Source organism: Tursiops truncatus, chromosome 19, assembly GCF_011762595.2.
Source record: "Tursiops truncatus isolate mTurTru1 chromosome 19, mTurTru1.mat.Y, whole genome shotgun sequence".
In the NCBI taxonomy this organism is placed as follows: Eukaryota; Metazoa; Chordata; class Mammalia; order Artiodactyla; family Delphinidae; genus Tursiops; species Tursiops truncatus.
In genome coordinates, this window is record NC_047052.1 from 19,049,046 (window position 1) to 19,066,193 (window position 17,148).

Consider the following 17,148-nt stretch of genomic DNA (forward strand, 5'->3'; position numbering starts at 1 on the left):
AAAAATGGGACTTTGCCTCCCACTAACTAAAGTTCCCATGCACGCAACAGGAGGCATATCCTACACAGGATTATCTATAATATAGTAAACTTTGTTGGAAAGCCATATAGGAGCCAACAAGTAGAATGAGATGGGAAGCTTCTGGAGGACAGGTGCCTGAGCTCACACTGCTGCTCTGCTCTCTACCCTTCCTCATCCCCTCACATCCCTACCCTTTATCTCTCCCGTCCCCCAGCCCTGTCCACCTGCCCACCCCACCTCCCCCTGGCCTGTAGCTTTGGCCTTCAAAGGGCATGCTCAATACCTATTATTGTCTTGATTCTAAGTGTAACATTTATTGTGTATTGAGCACTAATCACAGGCCAAGCACTGGAGATATAGGCATAAACCATACAGCCATACAAGGTCAGATAGAGGTGTGTGCTATGAAGAATAGAGCAGTGTTTCCTGTGTAATAGTGAAGGAGGATGGCATTTCTGTATTCTAGAACTTCTTGGGGTTTCAGAATGTGTTTATATGATTTTCTTTTTGTATGTATAGTTTTTATTTATTCTGTCAGTCACTGCCCTCATAGTACTGGAATTTAGTTGAAAGAATAAAGCATTTACATCTAATCTGCTTGTTTTGTAATGTACTGATGTGTAGTATGTGGTAAGGAGATAGCAAGTGACTGAGGCCAGCTACTCCTTTAGAAAGAGTGGTCAGGGCTGGCCTCATTGACAAAGCAACATTTGAGCAGAAGACCGAATGAAAAAGGGACAAGTCATGCAGATGTCTGGGAAAGAGCTTTGAGGCATAAGGAACGACAAACACAAATGCCCTGAGGTTAAACGAGTGACTTGGGAGAGGCAGACTCAGCAGCCATTGTCAGGTGCAATGAGAAGTAAGGAGATGCCAGGACTTCCCTGGTGGTCTAGTGGTTAAGACTCCGCGCTTCCAGTGCAGGGGGTGTGGGTTCAACCCCTGGCCGGGGAACTAAGATTCCACATGCCATTCGGTGTGGGAAAAAAACAAAAAAAGTAGGGAGATGCCAGAAACAGATAAGGTCAGAGGAGGCTATGGACCAGATCTTGCAGAGTCTCACAGGTGACACTGAAGACCCAGGATCTATTCTAAATGTTATAGGTACCTCTCGGAGATGTTTAAAGAAAGAAGAAAAATTATCAAATTTAACATTTTAAAAGATCATTAGACCTTGGGTTAAGCAGTGTTTTCTCAGGTACAACATCAAAAGCACAAGCAACAAAGGAAAAAATAGATGAATTTTGAATTTCATCAAAATTTTAAAATTTTGTGCTTCAAAGGACACCATCAAGAAAGTAAAAAGACCACACACAGAATGGAACAAAATATTTGCAAATCACATATCTGATAAGGGACATGTATCCAGAATATATAAAGAACACTTACAACTAAACAACAGAAAGACAATCAAATATTAAAGTGAGCAAAGGATTTGAGTAGACATTTCTCCAAAGAAGATATACAAATGGGCAATAAGCACATGAAAAATGCTCAATATCATTAGCCATCAAAGAAATGCAAATCAAAACCATGATGAATTACCACTTCACATCCACTAGAATGCCTCTCATCAAAAAGACAGTAACCGGTGTTGGCAAAGATATGGAGAAACTGGAACCCTCATACATTGCTGATGGGAATGTAAATTTGTGCAACCTCTTTGGAAAACAGTCTGGCAGTTCCTCAAAAAGTTAAACATATCATTATGACCCAGCAGTTCCACTCCCACATATATACCCAAGAGAAATTAAAACCTACAGGATGTCCACACAAACACTTGTAGACAAATGTTCATAGCAGCATTATTCATAATAGCCAAAAAGTGGAAACAACCTGTATGTTCATCAGCTGATAAATGGACAAACAAAATGATATATCCATACAATGGATTATTATTTGTCAATAAAAAGGAATGAAGTACTGATACACGTAACAACAAAGATGAACTTTGAAATGTTACGCTAAGTGAAAGGTCAGACACAAAAGACCATATACTGTATGATTCCATTTATATAAAATGTGCAGAATACACAAAGTTAATAGGGACAGAAAGTAGATTAGTGGTTGCCTAAGGCCAAGGTATGGGGTGAGAAGGATAGGGTGAGCAAAAATAGGCAATGGACTGTAAATGGGTACAGGGTTTCTTTTTGTCATGTTAAAATAGATTGTGATGATGGTTGCACAACTCTGTAAACATACTTAAAATCATTGAATTGTATAAGTGAGTAAATTTTATCATTTATATATAATATAAAACTTATTCACATTAGATATAATATGAAATATATTTCAATAGAGCTATAAAAACATCATTAACTTCTGGCTTGACATTAGACCTGGAGTCAGCAAACTATTTACATCCCATGGACCAAATCCAGCCTACTACCTTTTTTGTACAACCTGTGAGCTAAGAATTGCTTTTACAGTTTTAGATGGTTGAAAAAAATCAAAAGAAAAATATTTTGTGGCACATAAAAATTATATGAAATTCAAATTTCAGTGTTCATTAACAAACTTTTATTGGAACACACCAAGCTTATTTGTTTATATATTGTCTATAGCTGTTCTCAAGCCACAATACAGAGTTGAATAGTTGCAACAGGGACTATATTCTCAAAGCCTAAAATATTTACTATCTGGCCTTTTACAGAAAAAATTTTGTTGACCCCTGGCCTAGACTCTACTGGGGCAAGGGAGGAGCAGGAAGACAAGTTAGGAGGCTCCTGAAGCATTCAAATGAAAGATAGTGATGGTTTGGCCTAAGGTGGTAATGGTAGATTTAGAAGTGTTCAAATTCTGGATATGTCTTGATGACAGAACTGATAGGGTTTGCTGATGAATTGGAGGTAGAGTGAGAGAGAATGGATAACTCCTCTGTTTGTATCCTGGGCAATCAGGTGAAAGATGTATTCTGAGGTGCAGGCTCAGAGGGAAAAATGAGGAGTTTGGATTTGAATGTATTAAGTTTGAGAGGCAAGAAAATGGTGTTTGTTAAACATCCAAGTGGTGATGGGAAGGAGGCAGCCAGATGTATAGGTGTGGAATTCATGGAAGCAGTCAGGTCTAGAGACATAAATTTGGAGTCATCAAAGTTGGTATGTAAATCCATGAGCCTGGATGCTTAGGAATGTCATATCTTGTTCACAGGGGAGATATAAACTAGTCATTACAGGTCTGTACATTAATGTCACAGTGCTTCCTAGGACCGTCTGTGTAATTTGGGAAGTCCCCTTTGTGTAAATGTAAGCTGCTCCAAGCCTCTCATGCTATCAGCTTGGTTGGGAGTCATAGCGGCTACTGCAGAGTGTGAAATTTTTCTTCAGGGTAACTCACAAGGGTTCAAGGTTCATGGCAGACTGTTGATTCCCTTTCACTTGCCCCCTTGAAGTCCACTGAGGACTTAGTACGTTGACAGTATATGCTGCTTGCGTTTCCTTTTTCATTGCCTTCTGAGGACTTCTAAGTTTGGAAACTTAAATCGTTCCACCTGTGAGTGTTCGGCTACCAGCAAGCAACCCAAAAACGCCTGCATTCCTTGTGCTCAAGGGAGCCAGAGAGTTTTTATGTTGATCACACAAATGATGCTTTTAAGAAAACAGACCACTGACGAGTCTCACATTTCCTATTACTCATGATGTGAAGACAGATTACCACTGTGATCTTGTAAAGGAAGATTATGTAAACAGCAGATATTTATCCCAACAGTGTAGCTCATCTGTGGATATGGGTAAGTGGACAGCTCAAGTGTAAATGCCTTGACATGGCATCAGGGCTCCTCACAGGACAGCCCATCTGCTTGTCCTGACTCATATCCCAACACATATACATACCTACATGCATGCATGGGCACATACGCATGCACATATGCGCGCGCACACACACACACACACACACACACACCCCTCAGTGTTCAGGCATGTCACTGAGCACCCTAAATGCTTTCTCTCCACACCTTTTCACTTGCTGTTCCCTCTTTCTAGAATGCTTCCCCTTCAAGATTTAGCCTAAATGAGGCCCACTGGAAGACTAGCCTGACATTTCCAGGTAGAGTTTTGCCTCTCTGCTCTCAGATCAGTGCTAATTCTGTTGAGACCATGTATTCATAATGTCTTTCTCCCTCACTAGCTTGTATTCTTTTCATGTTCACATTCCCAGCATCTCAGTACTGGGCCTGTAACAGGTGTTTAATAAATATCTTCTGAGAGAACATTGAATGATATACCCAAGATGACCTGTGAAGGCTGAATCTACTTCAGGGTGAGGGGGCTGGAGCTGGCAGTGGAGGGGCAGGTTTGAGACGATGATACGTGTGTCTTATTTGGCTTGTTTGGCTGATAGCAGCTGTTCTGAATATCCTTTTGTTCTACCGGCCTTTCTTCCTTTGAGCTTCCAAGTGGTGCTGGCCCTCCTTGTCTTTACAAAGCAGTTGGAGATTTGCAATCTCCCCCAAGCTCTCTTACCATCACATTCCTTCCAACAGTCCACATCAGAGCATAAGGCATCTCTGAGCACTGCTGCTGCTTTGGAAAACCTCCGTTAAGTCCCAAGGCTCTGCCAGTAGGGCATTTGTCAGCCATCTTTTGGCAACCACATACACACACACACACACACACACACACTTGCCCCTGTGCCATCAGTCTTATGTTCCATCTGATTGACATATTTTTTCACTATTATCTAGGCCGAAAGCAATATCAGTTATCCTTGTGCTAGCAAGTAGCCATTTGAATTCAGGTCTGTATTTCCCTAAAGAAATCCTCCCTGTAATAACTTTCTGGGCCATAATATATAAAGAGTAAAAGTACTAGAAGTAATATTCAGGCAGAAAAAAAGGGAATTGAAGTCCACAGAAGACCAGCCACATGCTCTGTGGCAACTTCAGTCAGCAAAGCCAAAGGACAGCTGGAAGCATGGGCTCTCTGAAGTGCTCTTCACTCATTCATTCATTCATTCCACAAAAATATATTGAGATCCCACAGACACTATTGTGGGTGCTGCAAATACAGCAGAGAACAAAACAGGCAGGGTCCTCCTGGCCTTGGAGATTATATCTATTAGGGGAGACTGGCAGACAGTAAATAAATAAGTAGGTGTTATTGAGACCAACAAGGCATGTTGAAGGGGTTAAGGGATGCTTCCCATGGATTCTTACAGCACCCAAATGGCTTCCCATGAGAAGAAGCCCTTGTATTTCTAGAAATCAGAGCAAGGATTGGCTGAGAAAGTTTAGAAAAAAACCTAGTTGAGGCTCCTGGGCCTAATGCTTCCAGCATGTCTTGAGTGGCAGGAATTGCAATCTTTGTAGATTTACTTGTTTGTGTGTTTTTGTTTTTTTTTTTTCCTTTTCAAGATTTGTCAAGCACACCTTTTTGGGGGGAAAATGGTACTGCTTACACTTTACATTAGTGGAAGTAGCAGGAAATGGAGATTTCATTTCTATAAATTAGATCATTCTTCCCTCAACTAGCACATCTCTCAAGCTAGTTGGACTCTCATTACTGACCCGCCCCAAAGGACACACCTGGGTACCAAAGAGCACCTCCAAATAGTGCATCTAGGTCCATCCTCAAACAGGTTGTTCTCCCAGGTAGGGATTTCCCTCCCCCAACATGTCGCCTCCCCAGTGGCTGATTTAGAGTTGTTCAAGGGCACCACTGTTTCTTCCACTGAGAATCTCGGGATTTGAATCTGCAGATAAAGTAAATGGCAGGTTCAGGTTCCAGTGATTCGGTTAGCTTAGGATAGGCTTGGAATGATATGCTGTCTCTTGCAAGCTCTCCCTAGTTTCACTTCCTTTTCATGCTACTTCACCCAATGTCTTTCAATCCATTACCGATCAGACCCAAGCTGAGCCCTTTCTTCCTGTCATCCTGTCTCCATCTCCTTCATCCCTGTCTTTCACCCCATTAGATCTTCCCTCTGGACTCCAGCTCCCAAGTTGGAATTGCTGCCTCCACTGTCCTCTGAACTCTCTGGTCTCTGCCCATTGTAATCCTGAGCTGGCTTTTCCTGTGGTTTTGGATTCTCACCATCTTTCTCAGTTTTTATGAGTGCAGTCTGCTTCTCTGCCAGCTCCTTTTGGCTCCCCCATGTCTCATTTTGCTTTTCATTCCAGAGGACTCAGCCCTCCAGCCCTCCATTTTTATGCATTCTTTCATTCAACACAGCGGTTCTGAGCACTTACTACATACTAGGCTCTAGACTAGAAGCTGGGGTTGCATCAATCCAGTCCTTTTTCCAGGAGCCTCGGTAGAGGGGGACGGACAGGGCTGAAACCAAGCCAGAGTCTGAGATAGAAAAGTTTGCAGGGGTCTGTGGGAACAGAGGGGGAGGATGAACCACTCTGGCTGGGGGAGGCTCCAGGCTCTTCAGGCAGGGAAGGGAGGAGAGAGGTATTTTGGGAAGAGGGAACAGCATACATAAAGTTGAGGAGGTATCACTGAACATGGTGTGTCTTTGGAGTTTTATGCAGTTAATGTCACAGATGATGGGGTGGAGACAGAAAGAATGGTGGCAGGTGAAGCTGGAAAGGTAGTTTGAGATTTGACCACTAAAAGGAAGGAAACTAACATAATATTTCCTTTAATCCTTACAACATCTTCCAGATTTTACTGTCTCCACTTTGCATGTGAGGAGCCTGAGGCTTGCAGAGGTTAAGTGACAAATGGGAGGCAGCTGGTTAAGAAAAGTGGTTAAGAGCACAGGCTCTAGCATCCTGAGTTCCAGTCCTAGCATCTCCACTTACTTGGGGCACTGAGTACTCTTTCTTTTCCTGGATCTTGTTTCCTATTTGCTAAAAGAGAGTGATAGTACTAGAGCCTACTTTGTGAGTGGGGGGACGTTATGAGGATTCAGTTTAAAAGTGCCTGAGCAGTAAATGTTAGCTCTTAAGTGTCAGAGTCAAGACTGAAACCCCAGTCTGTCTGAGTTCAAGGCCCTTGTATTGCTCGTGTATACCCTGCTCCTGGTTCTTGATTGTGAAGGAGCTTACGTGCACTGCTAAAGAGAATTTGGACTTGATCCCATAGGTAATGGGGAGCACTGAAGATTTTTAGGATGGGGAGTGGTTTGGACTCATTTTCCTGTTTGAAAAATCACTGAGTGGAGAGGGCCTGGGGACAAGGAGACCAGGACTGGGGGAAGGGAGAGGAGAGAAGGGGTGGTGCCAAGAGCAGAAGATGGAGTCCTAGGACTTGCTGGCTGACTGGGTGGAGATAGTGTGAATATCATTCAAATCACAGTCCCTGCTTTGAATCCTTCAATGGCTTCTCTTAACCAGGGTATAGACTCCTCATCCCAGCTGACAGCTCTTCACTCTCTGGCTCTTATTTACTGCTCTGAATTCACCTCACACACTCCCTCAACCTCCATACACCTTAAACAAAGCCACATTCAAGGCAGAGAAGCAGGTGGCTGAGCATATATCCCTACCTACTGTCCCCCTGACCCTGTCCTGTCCCTTCTGTGCACAGTCACCATTTTCCTTTCTTTGCCTCACAGCACAAATACTGCCAGGCTATTATCCCTCACCTTAACTCAATAATCCTGCCCACCCACTGATACAGAATCTGTTCCAGCCTCTCAGTAACCTGCTGGCACCTCATTTTTATTCCTCTTTGCCCAAGACCAACTACTCCCTCATACGGAAATCAACCCCTCACTGATTTTCCTCCTGAGAACGGCTACAGTTTGACATAGAAGCTAAAGTCGTGTGCAGTCTTGAGCAAAGAGAGACAAGAAAGCTTGGGTCCCCTTCCAATGCTGTCGAAAGAAATCCCAAAGTTCCTGGAGGTCCTGAAACTTCATAACTGATGCTGCCTCTTATCTCAGTATATGTAAACTGTGGGATCCAGGCACAGTATCTGACTGGCCCTAGTGTTGTACAAGTATTTCTCGAATGAAAGAATGACAGACTCACTTCTGCTGTTTCACGCGTGCACTGTTCTCCTCCATTGTCAGTGCCAACAGGAAAGCACTCCACATGACCCTGCCATTGTCCAGTCCTTCCACAAATCCATCAGCCCCCCAAAGTGGGGAAGATTACCCGCTCCGGTCCTCTCCTTTTACAGACCTTAAGCAGTTATGAGGGTGCATTTTATAGCCATGGCCACCAGAGGGCTCTTCTCAAAGCTCAGGATTCCCTTGAGCAGCTTCACAAGAGCTTCACCTGTGTAGCTAAGCAGGTTCTTTTATTAGTTTCATACTGCATCTGAGGTGTTCTGTCCATTCTGAGGCTCTTAGAGAAAGAACTGGTCATGTGGTGCCTTTAGAGGACTACTTTTCCAGCTATTTCCAAAAATTTCTTGGGAAAATACTATTTTCTTCTAAGGAAGGGACAGAAAAAAATGGGCTTGATGTTATGGTAATCTGCGCCCTGTGCAGGACTTTTTAGGGAGGGTAGGTCCCTGAATGTGGGCAGCATGAAGACTCTACTCTGGGCTTCAGCCCAACCTAGCTGGAGTGCTCCATTCCAGCCTCAGCCCACCCCTGGTCACCTGCTCCTTCAAGTGGAGAAGCTGGACTTGGAAGACTGCTTGGGCAACTCACAAATCCTTTGACTGCAACTGTTTCATCAGCAAAGTGGGAATGCAAACACCACATCTATCTCACAGAGCTGTGTCAGGGTAAATGAGCAAATGTAGGTAAAAGTGCTTTGAAAAGTGTGATGCTCAGTGCCACCTCCATTTCCCTACTTAAATAAATCACATTCCAGGATTAGGATGAGCACAAACAATAAGCAGATCACAATTATAACAGGTCAAAAGGGTTTCTGAACTCTTGAGGAGAACTGATAGCAGAAAATCTCAAGTTTTTAATTATTAAATATAAATTACTCTTAAGATTGCATAAGATAAATTTCTATCAATCAAAATTATAATCCAGAAAAAATTGTTTCAAAATCAGAAAAGAAATAGTCATTGATATTTTGAATATCAGCATATCATCTTATAGATGTACATTTTTACATTTTTGTAAGTGACTATTTCAAAACATTTTACCAAAGTAAGTCACAAACTATTTTTCCTGGTATTTTACCCTAGAATTGGTAGATAGTTACTTGGTTTAAAATTTTCAAAGCAATAATCTTCTTTATCTCACAGACTCTAGATAATCTGAAGGAAGGGAAATACCATCTACGTGTGAGGCCTGCAGACATACCTGTTGCTGAGAGAGCATCTTTGAACTACTGGCGAACATGGAAGTGTATCAGCAAACCCTCAGAATTTCCTATAAAAAGCCCAGCCTTCACAGGTATAACCACAGGCTGACCTTTTCTGAAGCCCAGACCAGCTTCCCTTCTCACTCTAACAGAAGTGGCTTCAATCCAGAGAGTGCCCTGATTTCTGAACTAGTTCTGGATGATTCCTCTACCTTCCTGTCATCTCCTTTGAGCTTGTACCTGCCACATGCCCTCTCCATGACTTCTTACTCACTGGAACTAAACATCCTTCTCCATGTTCATTCCCCTGCATGCTGGTTTCACTTGGGCAAGGCTGGGCTGCATTCCACCCCGTCCTATTGGTCAGGGCACTCCACCATACTTTCAAGTCACCTCTAACCACCACACAAGGAATGTCTCCAAATGATCACTGTCTGGTGGGTGCCTTGCAGCATAGATACACGTACCTGGGACACCAGAATAGCCATTCATGATTATTGATGGGTTTTGAGCTTTCGGGAGAGTCAAAAGGATCTATTTTATCTCTAGGTCATCTATTTTATCTGTGGTTGGTTAGATCAATTCAAAAAAAACAAATAGGTAACCAGTGTGAATTTAATGACTGAGTATATAAGCCAAAATTTCACATGTCCCACTGCCCTTCACTGCAGAAAAACTAGATTTCCATGCCCTGCTCCCCACCACACTTCTGCCAAACCTAGGGTTACATCTGAAAAGAGTGAGTGAGAAGAAGGAGGTATCTGGCAGGGACCATCTCTGGGGTGATCTCTTCAGCTTCCTCTGGGGCCCCTGGGTCAGTGAGAGCCCTGCCCACTTCTGAGAGCCCTGGCCTCTGGGAGGTGGTGACACCCCTCCGCATGTTCTCCTCCAGGCCTACATGATAAGGCACCTTTGGGACTTATGGATACACCACTGTTAGACACAGAAGAGGACGTGCACTACTGCTTCCTGCCCCTAGACCTAGTGGCCAAGTATCCAAGCCTGGTAACTGAAGACAATCTGCTATGGCTGGCTAAGACCGTGGCCCTCATCGAGTGCGAGTGCAGCGAGTTCCGCTTCATTGGTGATTGCTCTATCTAGGGGGTTGGGGGAGGGAGAGTGGGGGGAGGGGGGTGGGGGTGGCAGCAGGCTGATAGGACCCATCCACCCCTCCTAACCTCACACCACTTGGAGGCCCAGCTTGGGGCTTAGGGCCTCAGGAGCTTCCCTGGGCAGAGCTAGTGGAAGCGTGACAGAGCCATCCTGGAAGCAAATGGATTCCCAGCATTAGACTCCCACTAGCCTCAGGGCTATTTTATTCCCTGTTCATTTTGGAATGGCCTGGGTGTAAAGGGGCACTGGAAACTAGCTGCAGTGGTGTCACGGGCCACAGGAGTTGGTGTAAAGGGCAAGACCCTGAGCTGGACTCCAAACTACTTACCTCTCTGCCTTTATGTATCCAACTGGGCTCTAGACCTCAGTTCCTCTCACCATAAAATGAGGGAATAGGGTTGTTTCAAAGGATGGTCCCTTCCTCCTCTCACTTCCACTAAACTCAGGATAAAAGGGAAGAAGGGTGGATGGTGAAATGTTCCCCAGAATCATTGTAGAATTGTCCACCTGAGCTAGTGGCCTAAGGAGGGATGAGATCTTCAAGCCTGGACAGAAGAGAGCCTCCCTCTTCCACCAGGACAGGTTCTGGTGGGGTGTGAACTGAACTGATTCCAAGATGCTGCTGCTGCCTGTATGAATAGGGCAGGAAATACCCAAATTGTACTAGGGACCAAATGCCTGGAACCCCAGCCTTTCATAGTCACAGTCACCTGGAATGTTGTCTATAATGTGCTTCTGAATCTCCAAGTTGATTCACACAGGACAGTAGCATTGGCTCCATCTCTGCCTCCCACACTGCAGTCCAGGCAGGGAAAAACTGCAAGAGCCACCTGCCAACCCAGGCTCAGCCAGGGCCTTCCTCTCTAAGTGGCAAGACAACTCCCTCTTTTGGAATGACCTGCTCTTGGGTCAAGACTCACAGGGTAAGTCTCAGGGCCAGTGTGTGCTCACCAGGAAGACCTGGCTTGGGAGCCCCAGGCCAGCCAATGGGAAGCCACACCCACGGACTCAGACACAGGAAAACAGAGTAATTTGGGGTTTTTCACCTTGAAAACCACAGACTGAAAGCTAATCTAACCAGGTATGTTTAGAAATTGTTTTGGAACAAGGAGCCCCTAGGATAAGTTGTAGCACCAAAAACCTGCCAAAACCTGGACCTGCAATTAGATCAGAAATAACCTTGTTAACCCATTTTGTTTCCTTTTGTTTTTCAAGTGAATTTTCTCCGCTCACAGAAGATTTTACTACCAGATAATTTCTCCAACATAGATGTGTTAGAAGCAGAAGTGGAAATTCTGGAAATCCCTGAGCTCAGTGAAGCTGTGAGGTTGTACCGAATGAACATGGGTATGTCACCAGGGGAACCTTGGCCTCCCCTTGACATCCTGGGGCAGTCTGGGCTTTAGCCAGAAAAGCCAAAAACAAACATCTTCCCTCCGACAACCACTCTGGGCTTTGGGTGGTAGTGAGAGAAGCGGGTGTTCTGGCTGACTTAGAATCTGAAAAGACAAATTTCAGTCTGAAACCCAGTGTGCCCTCTGTCTGCTCAGTCTTGCCACTGACCTGTAGGTAGCTCAGCCCAGCCTGGGTGGGGAAACTGGGCCAGAGTGTCCAGGGGAGGGAAGTTGGGCCTGAGGCCGGGCTTCCCAAGGTCAGGGGAGGTCTGCCCTCCTTGTGGATGTGTCAAGCAACTGGGAACTTGTAACTAACCCCTACCTGCCACTCCCATCCTTCCTCTTCCAGGCATAGCTGGAGGGCGTGGGAAATTCCCCATAGGACTTCAGTTATCCCCCACACACCCCAGTTCCTTTCTCCCCCCTACTTCAAATCCCTGGCTGCTGTGCCTGTTTCTGCCTGCTCCTGACACTTCCTGACCCTGGTCCAGGCCTTCAAGTTCCCGGCCCAACCTCATTCCAATTTGCTCCTCATATTTTTTATTTGCCTTTCACCATCCCATTTCCCAAATCCTGCATGTCTATGGACGCTACTGTGCATGTTGCAGGAGCTAGCTACCTTAGTGTGGCCTCAGCTGGCATTCTGAGAATATATAGAACTGTCTTGCACATGTGAAGTTTGGCCTGCATGTCACCAGATACTTATTCCATGGGAATCAGACTTTCCCTACTTTTAGGCCAGCTCTCCCAGACTCCTCCCCAGGCAAGTGGAGTCCTATCCTATTTGGGGGTAGTGGCATCCTGCTGCAGGTCTCAGGAGCCTGTCTTGGGATCTTACAACCCACTTCAAAGGGTGTAAGTTCAAACCTCTCCCCCAAAGACTTCTGTTCCTTCAGAGAACATGGGTCAGAGAGATGAGTAGACCGGTGCATGCTGCACAAGAGCTATGTTAAGTTGGAAGGGAAGCATGCCTGTGGACAGGCTCTGTAAGCCATAAAGCAGCCCCCAAACACAAAGCATGTTTTTTGTCTTTTATAAAGCACCATAACTAAGGGAAACAGCTCTTGTAGCCTTGGAGGTAGAGGCGCTCTCAAATCTCAGCTCTGCCCCACCTAGCTTTGGTATTTGGGGCAAGGTTCTTAACTGGCCTCTCAGGACACAGTTTCCTCATCTATGATAAGAGGAGAGTACTACCCCTCTTGTAGGATTGGAGATGACCCATGAAAATCACCTGGCAGCTTGCCACTGGCCCACTGTTGCCACTGGAACAGGGTCCTGTAGACTGTGCATTGTGCCCACTGCAGGAGAACAAGGTTTCACCCATAAGCCCGCAATTCAAATATCCAACCTGAAAGTAACACTACACAGTGTGTCTCCGGGGAAAATTCTGCCCAAGAGTGATAGGGACTGTGAATCCAGGAAGCCTGTAATGCACATTAGGTTCAATGCTGTGGTTGTCATTCTTTACCCATGGATAATTAGAGCAGAGTTTGGAACTAAGGGAAATTCCTGCAGAGGCTGGGGCCAGATGGCTGTTATTCTGAAATTCAAATGTTAGTGATAACAGCTAATTAATCTACCCCCCATACCCACCCCGCCTCTCAACAAATAGTTTTGACCTCTAAACCTGACTGAATATAAGAAAAACTATACTGATTTCGAGCGGATCCATATTTGGCTGTGCAAGGAAATAAGCTCCCTCAAAGTCTCTTTAGTTACTGATTTAAGGCAGCAGTAGGAAGCAAGACCCAAAGCTTCCAGTACAGTTATGACCATGAGGGATCTAGGAGTCACCCCTTTCTCTCTGGCACAGGTGGCTGTTCCCGGACCTCCTGTCCTCCTCCAAGCCCTGGGAAGGGGGGCCGTGCAGCAGGCCTAGAGTCTGTGAAGCCACTGTACATGATGACCCTGGGTCTGCTTGTCAAGTACCCAGACTCCGCACTAGGACAGCTCCGCATCGAGAGCACTCTGGATGGAAGTAGACTGTACATCACTGGGAACGGGGTCCTCTTCCAGCACGTTAAGTAAGGCCCTCCTCAGAGCACAGCTTGGTCCCACTCAGGCTGAGCTTTACCTTTCTTGAGGAACCAACCTGGGGCCCTGCCCATGAGCCAGAGATTGTGTCCTTGGGGACAAAATGATCATTTTAGCCACTCCCACTACCCACACCAGCACCATCAAATTTGGGCCTCGGAGGAGAGGCCTGGTGCCAAGGTATAAGGTTCCCAAGGTTCACAGGTCTCACACTGTTTCATATTTCCATCCTCTGTGATCTATTGCTCTGGTTCTAGCCCGGTGCTAGGTCTGAGGTGACCAGGCCAATCACAACACTTAGGATGCTGGATAGTCCCCCTCCTTCAAAGGTCCTCCCCACAACCCTTGGGAGGCTCACTGACACACAGAAAGAGCCAGGGGTGAGCCCCCCCCAAGAAGCAAGGCAAGGCAGTCTTCCTGGAGGAGGTGATACCTGGCCTCTGCCTTATGGGATGAGCTCAGAATGTTCCCTTTAGTGCAGGGGCATGGATTCTAATCCTGTTTTTTTAATTAATTTAATCAATTCGTTAATTAATTAATTAATTTATGGCTGCGTTGGGTCTTTGTTGCTGTGCACGGGCTTTCTCTAGTTGTGGCGAGAGGGGGCTACTCTTCGTTGCAGTACATGGGCTTCTCATTGCAGTGGCTTCTCTTGTTGTGGAGTACCTGCTCTACGCACGCGGGCCTCAGCAGTTGTGGTGCACGGGCTTCAGTAGTTGTGGCTCGTGGGCTCTAGAGCACAGGCTCAGTAGTTGTGATGCATGGGCTTAGTTGCTCCGCGACATGTGGGATCTTCCCGGAACAGGACTCGAACCCATGTCCCCTGCATTGGCAGGCGGGTTCTTAACCACTGCACCACCAGGGAAGCCCCTAATCCTGTTTTTTTTGGGTTTTTTTAGATATTTGCCATGTATTTCTTCTTAGGTCTTTTTTTTTAATTAATTAATTAATTAATATATATATATATTTAACATCTTTATTGGGGTATAATTGCTTTACAATGGTGTGTTAGTTTCTGCTTTATAACAAAGTGAATCAGTTATACATATACATATGTTCCCATATCTCTTCCCTCTTGTGTCTCCCTCCCTCCCACCCTCCCTATCCCACCCCTCCAGGCGGTCACAAAGCACCGAGCCGATATCCCTGTGCCATGCGGCTGCTTCCCACTAGCTATCTACCTTAAGTTTGTTAGTGTATATGTGTCCATGCCTCTCTCTCGCCCTGTCACAGCTCACCCTTCCCCCTCCCCATATCCTCAAGTCCGTTCTCCAGTAGGTCTGTGTCTTTATTCCTGTCTTACCCCTAGGTTCTTCATGACATTATTATTTTTTCTTAAATTCCATATATGTGTGTTAGCATACGGTATTTGTCTTTTTCTTTCTGACTTACTTCACTCTGTATGTCTTACTTCACTCTGTCTAGGTCTATCCACCTTATTACAAATAGCTCAATTTCGTTTCTTTTTATGCCTGAGTAATATATATTTTTTCTTTTTGGCTGTGTTGGGTCTTCGTTTCTGTGCGAGGGCTTTCTCTAGCGGCGGCAAGCAGGGGCCACTCTTCATCGCAGTGCGCGGGCCTCTCACTATCGCGGCCTCTCTTGTTGCAGAGCACAGGCTCCAGATGCGCAGGCTCAGTAGTTGTAGCTCATGGGCCTAGTTGCTCCGCGGCATGTGGGATCTTCCCAGACCAGGGCTCGAACCCGTGTCCCCTGCATTGACAGGCAGATTCTCAACCACTGCGCCACCAGGGAAGCCCCCTAATCCTATTTTATAGAAAGGTAAACAGGTTCCGAGTAGGGCAACTCTCTTAGGCTCACAAAATACACTGGTACCAAAACTAAAGATAGAAGTGGGTTTTCCTGAGCACCTGGAGAGAGGGTCAGCCAACCCCAAACACTGTCTTACCCCAAAACTGTCATTTGTGGCCCACACCATCCATTTCTTCCGGAGATGTCCCACCCCTGATGTCACAGGGCACAGAGGGCAAAGACAAGTGCCTTTGGAGGTGGGGGGTTTCCTGGGCATACAAGGTATCAGTAATCTCCCAAACCGTGACAGGCTGCCACATAGTGACTGAGATGTCTTGGGCAGATATTTATGGGGGCAAAAATGGAGTGACTGGGCCCTGGCCTGGATTCTGGAACCTGAGACAGGGCTTGGAGGCTTGCAATTAGTCAATTTAGAGGGCTTTGCTGAAGTAGGTCAAGCTCAGCTGCAAAAGGGTGAGCCTATGTGTCCAAGTATACCCCCCCATGAGACGTCATCAGAAACCAGTTAAGGAAATGATGTTAGTGGCCACAGGCTTGAGTTAGTGTAAGGACAAGACATTCTAGACATGGAAGGTTGACAGGCTGTACTCCCTTGGGGTACAGTGCTGAAGCTCTCTGTGACAGACCTTTCCTCTGGGCAGGAACTGGCTGGGGACTTGCCAGCTGCCCCTGACTGAGACCATTTCTGAGGTGTACGAGCTCTGTGCCTTCCTGGACAAGAGGGACATCACCTATGAGCCAATGAAAGTGGCTCTGAAGACTCATCTGGAGCCGAGGACTCTGGCACCCATGGATGTGCTCAGTAAATAAAGAAGCTTCTCAGTTTGAATTCAACATCAGAGGAGGGTCTAGGGGATCACAGAGGAAAGATAAGGCTGGCTAGAACCAGGAACTGTAGATGGAACAGAAAAGGAAAGCTAGACTAACATCTGTGGGTTTCACCTAAAAGGAAACTTTCCTGTTAGGTGACCCCTCCCCACCCCAAGCCCACAGGTAGCCTCAAGTAGTCCAGGCTGAGCTGTGCAGACTGACCCAGTTGGGGAGCCACATGGGACCCCAAGGGCATGCCTGCTCTGGCTCTGGGAGCCGATGCTATGCCCATTTGGTCCTCGCAGCCATCCAGGGAAGAATGATCCCTGGGTCCATTTAACAAAAAAAGCAGAGGCTCAGGGAGGTAACTTGCTTATATTACTAGATCATGGTCAAGCTGGGATTTAAATCTGAGTCTAAAGCCAGTGTTGTTTCACCAGCTGCCTATAACTGTTTCCTAACAAAAAGTGTTTTAGATCAATTTATGCTATATTACTATCATTCAGCAACATTCAGTACTTATTTGAGCACCTACCATATACCAGGACAGTAGATAACACTAGAGGTACAGAAGAGAGCAAAACAGACCCAGTTTCTATCTTCATGAGGTTCACAATCTATATACCTCTTGGTTATATCATCTATTTATATACCCTTCATTCATTACAAAGCTCATTAGAAACTGGTTCTTAAGACAGAACAAAGCCTAAATCTAGTCACCCCAGGAAAAGGGTCATGAGTTCATCTTCCCAGAATAAAGCCCCATTCTCCAGACATGCCTCAAGGCTTGGTCTCTATAGAAGTGATAGTGATTTGATGAGACGCTGGCTCTATGATATT

General features: G+C 45.6%; 1 protein-coding gene across 7 annotated transcripts in view; it reads left to right on the forward strand.

The window, feature by feature from the left end:
• Positions 1-17,148, forward strand: part of KCTD19 (potassium channel tetramerization domain containing 19) — a 32,084-nt gene that overhangs the window by 8,112 nt on the left and 6,824 nt on the right. For 6 of the 7 annotated variants that reach the window (XM_073796913.1, XM_033844580.2, XM_033844577.2 and 3 more), the window contains exons 3-7: positions 9,126-9,276; positions 10,077-10,268; positions 11,513-11,644; positions 13,505-13,715; positions 16,140-16,300. In XM_073796913.1, the coding sequence (XP_073653014.1) occupies positions 9,126-9,276; positions 10,077-10,268; positions 11,513-11,644; positions 13,505-13,715; positions 16,140-16,300 (847 nt within the window). The remainder of the gene's footprint in view (positions 1-9,125; positions 9,277-10,076; positions 10,269-11,512; positions 11,645-13,504; positions 13,716-16,139; positions 16,301-17,148) is intronic. The other variant, XM_033844581.2, reaches the window with a different exon arrangement.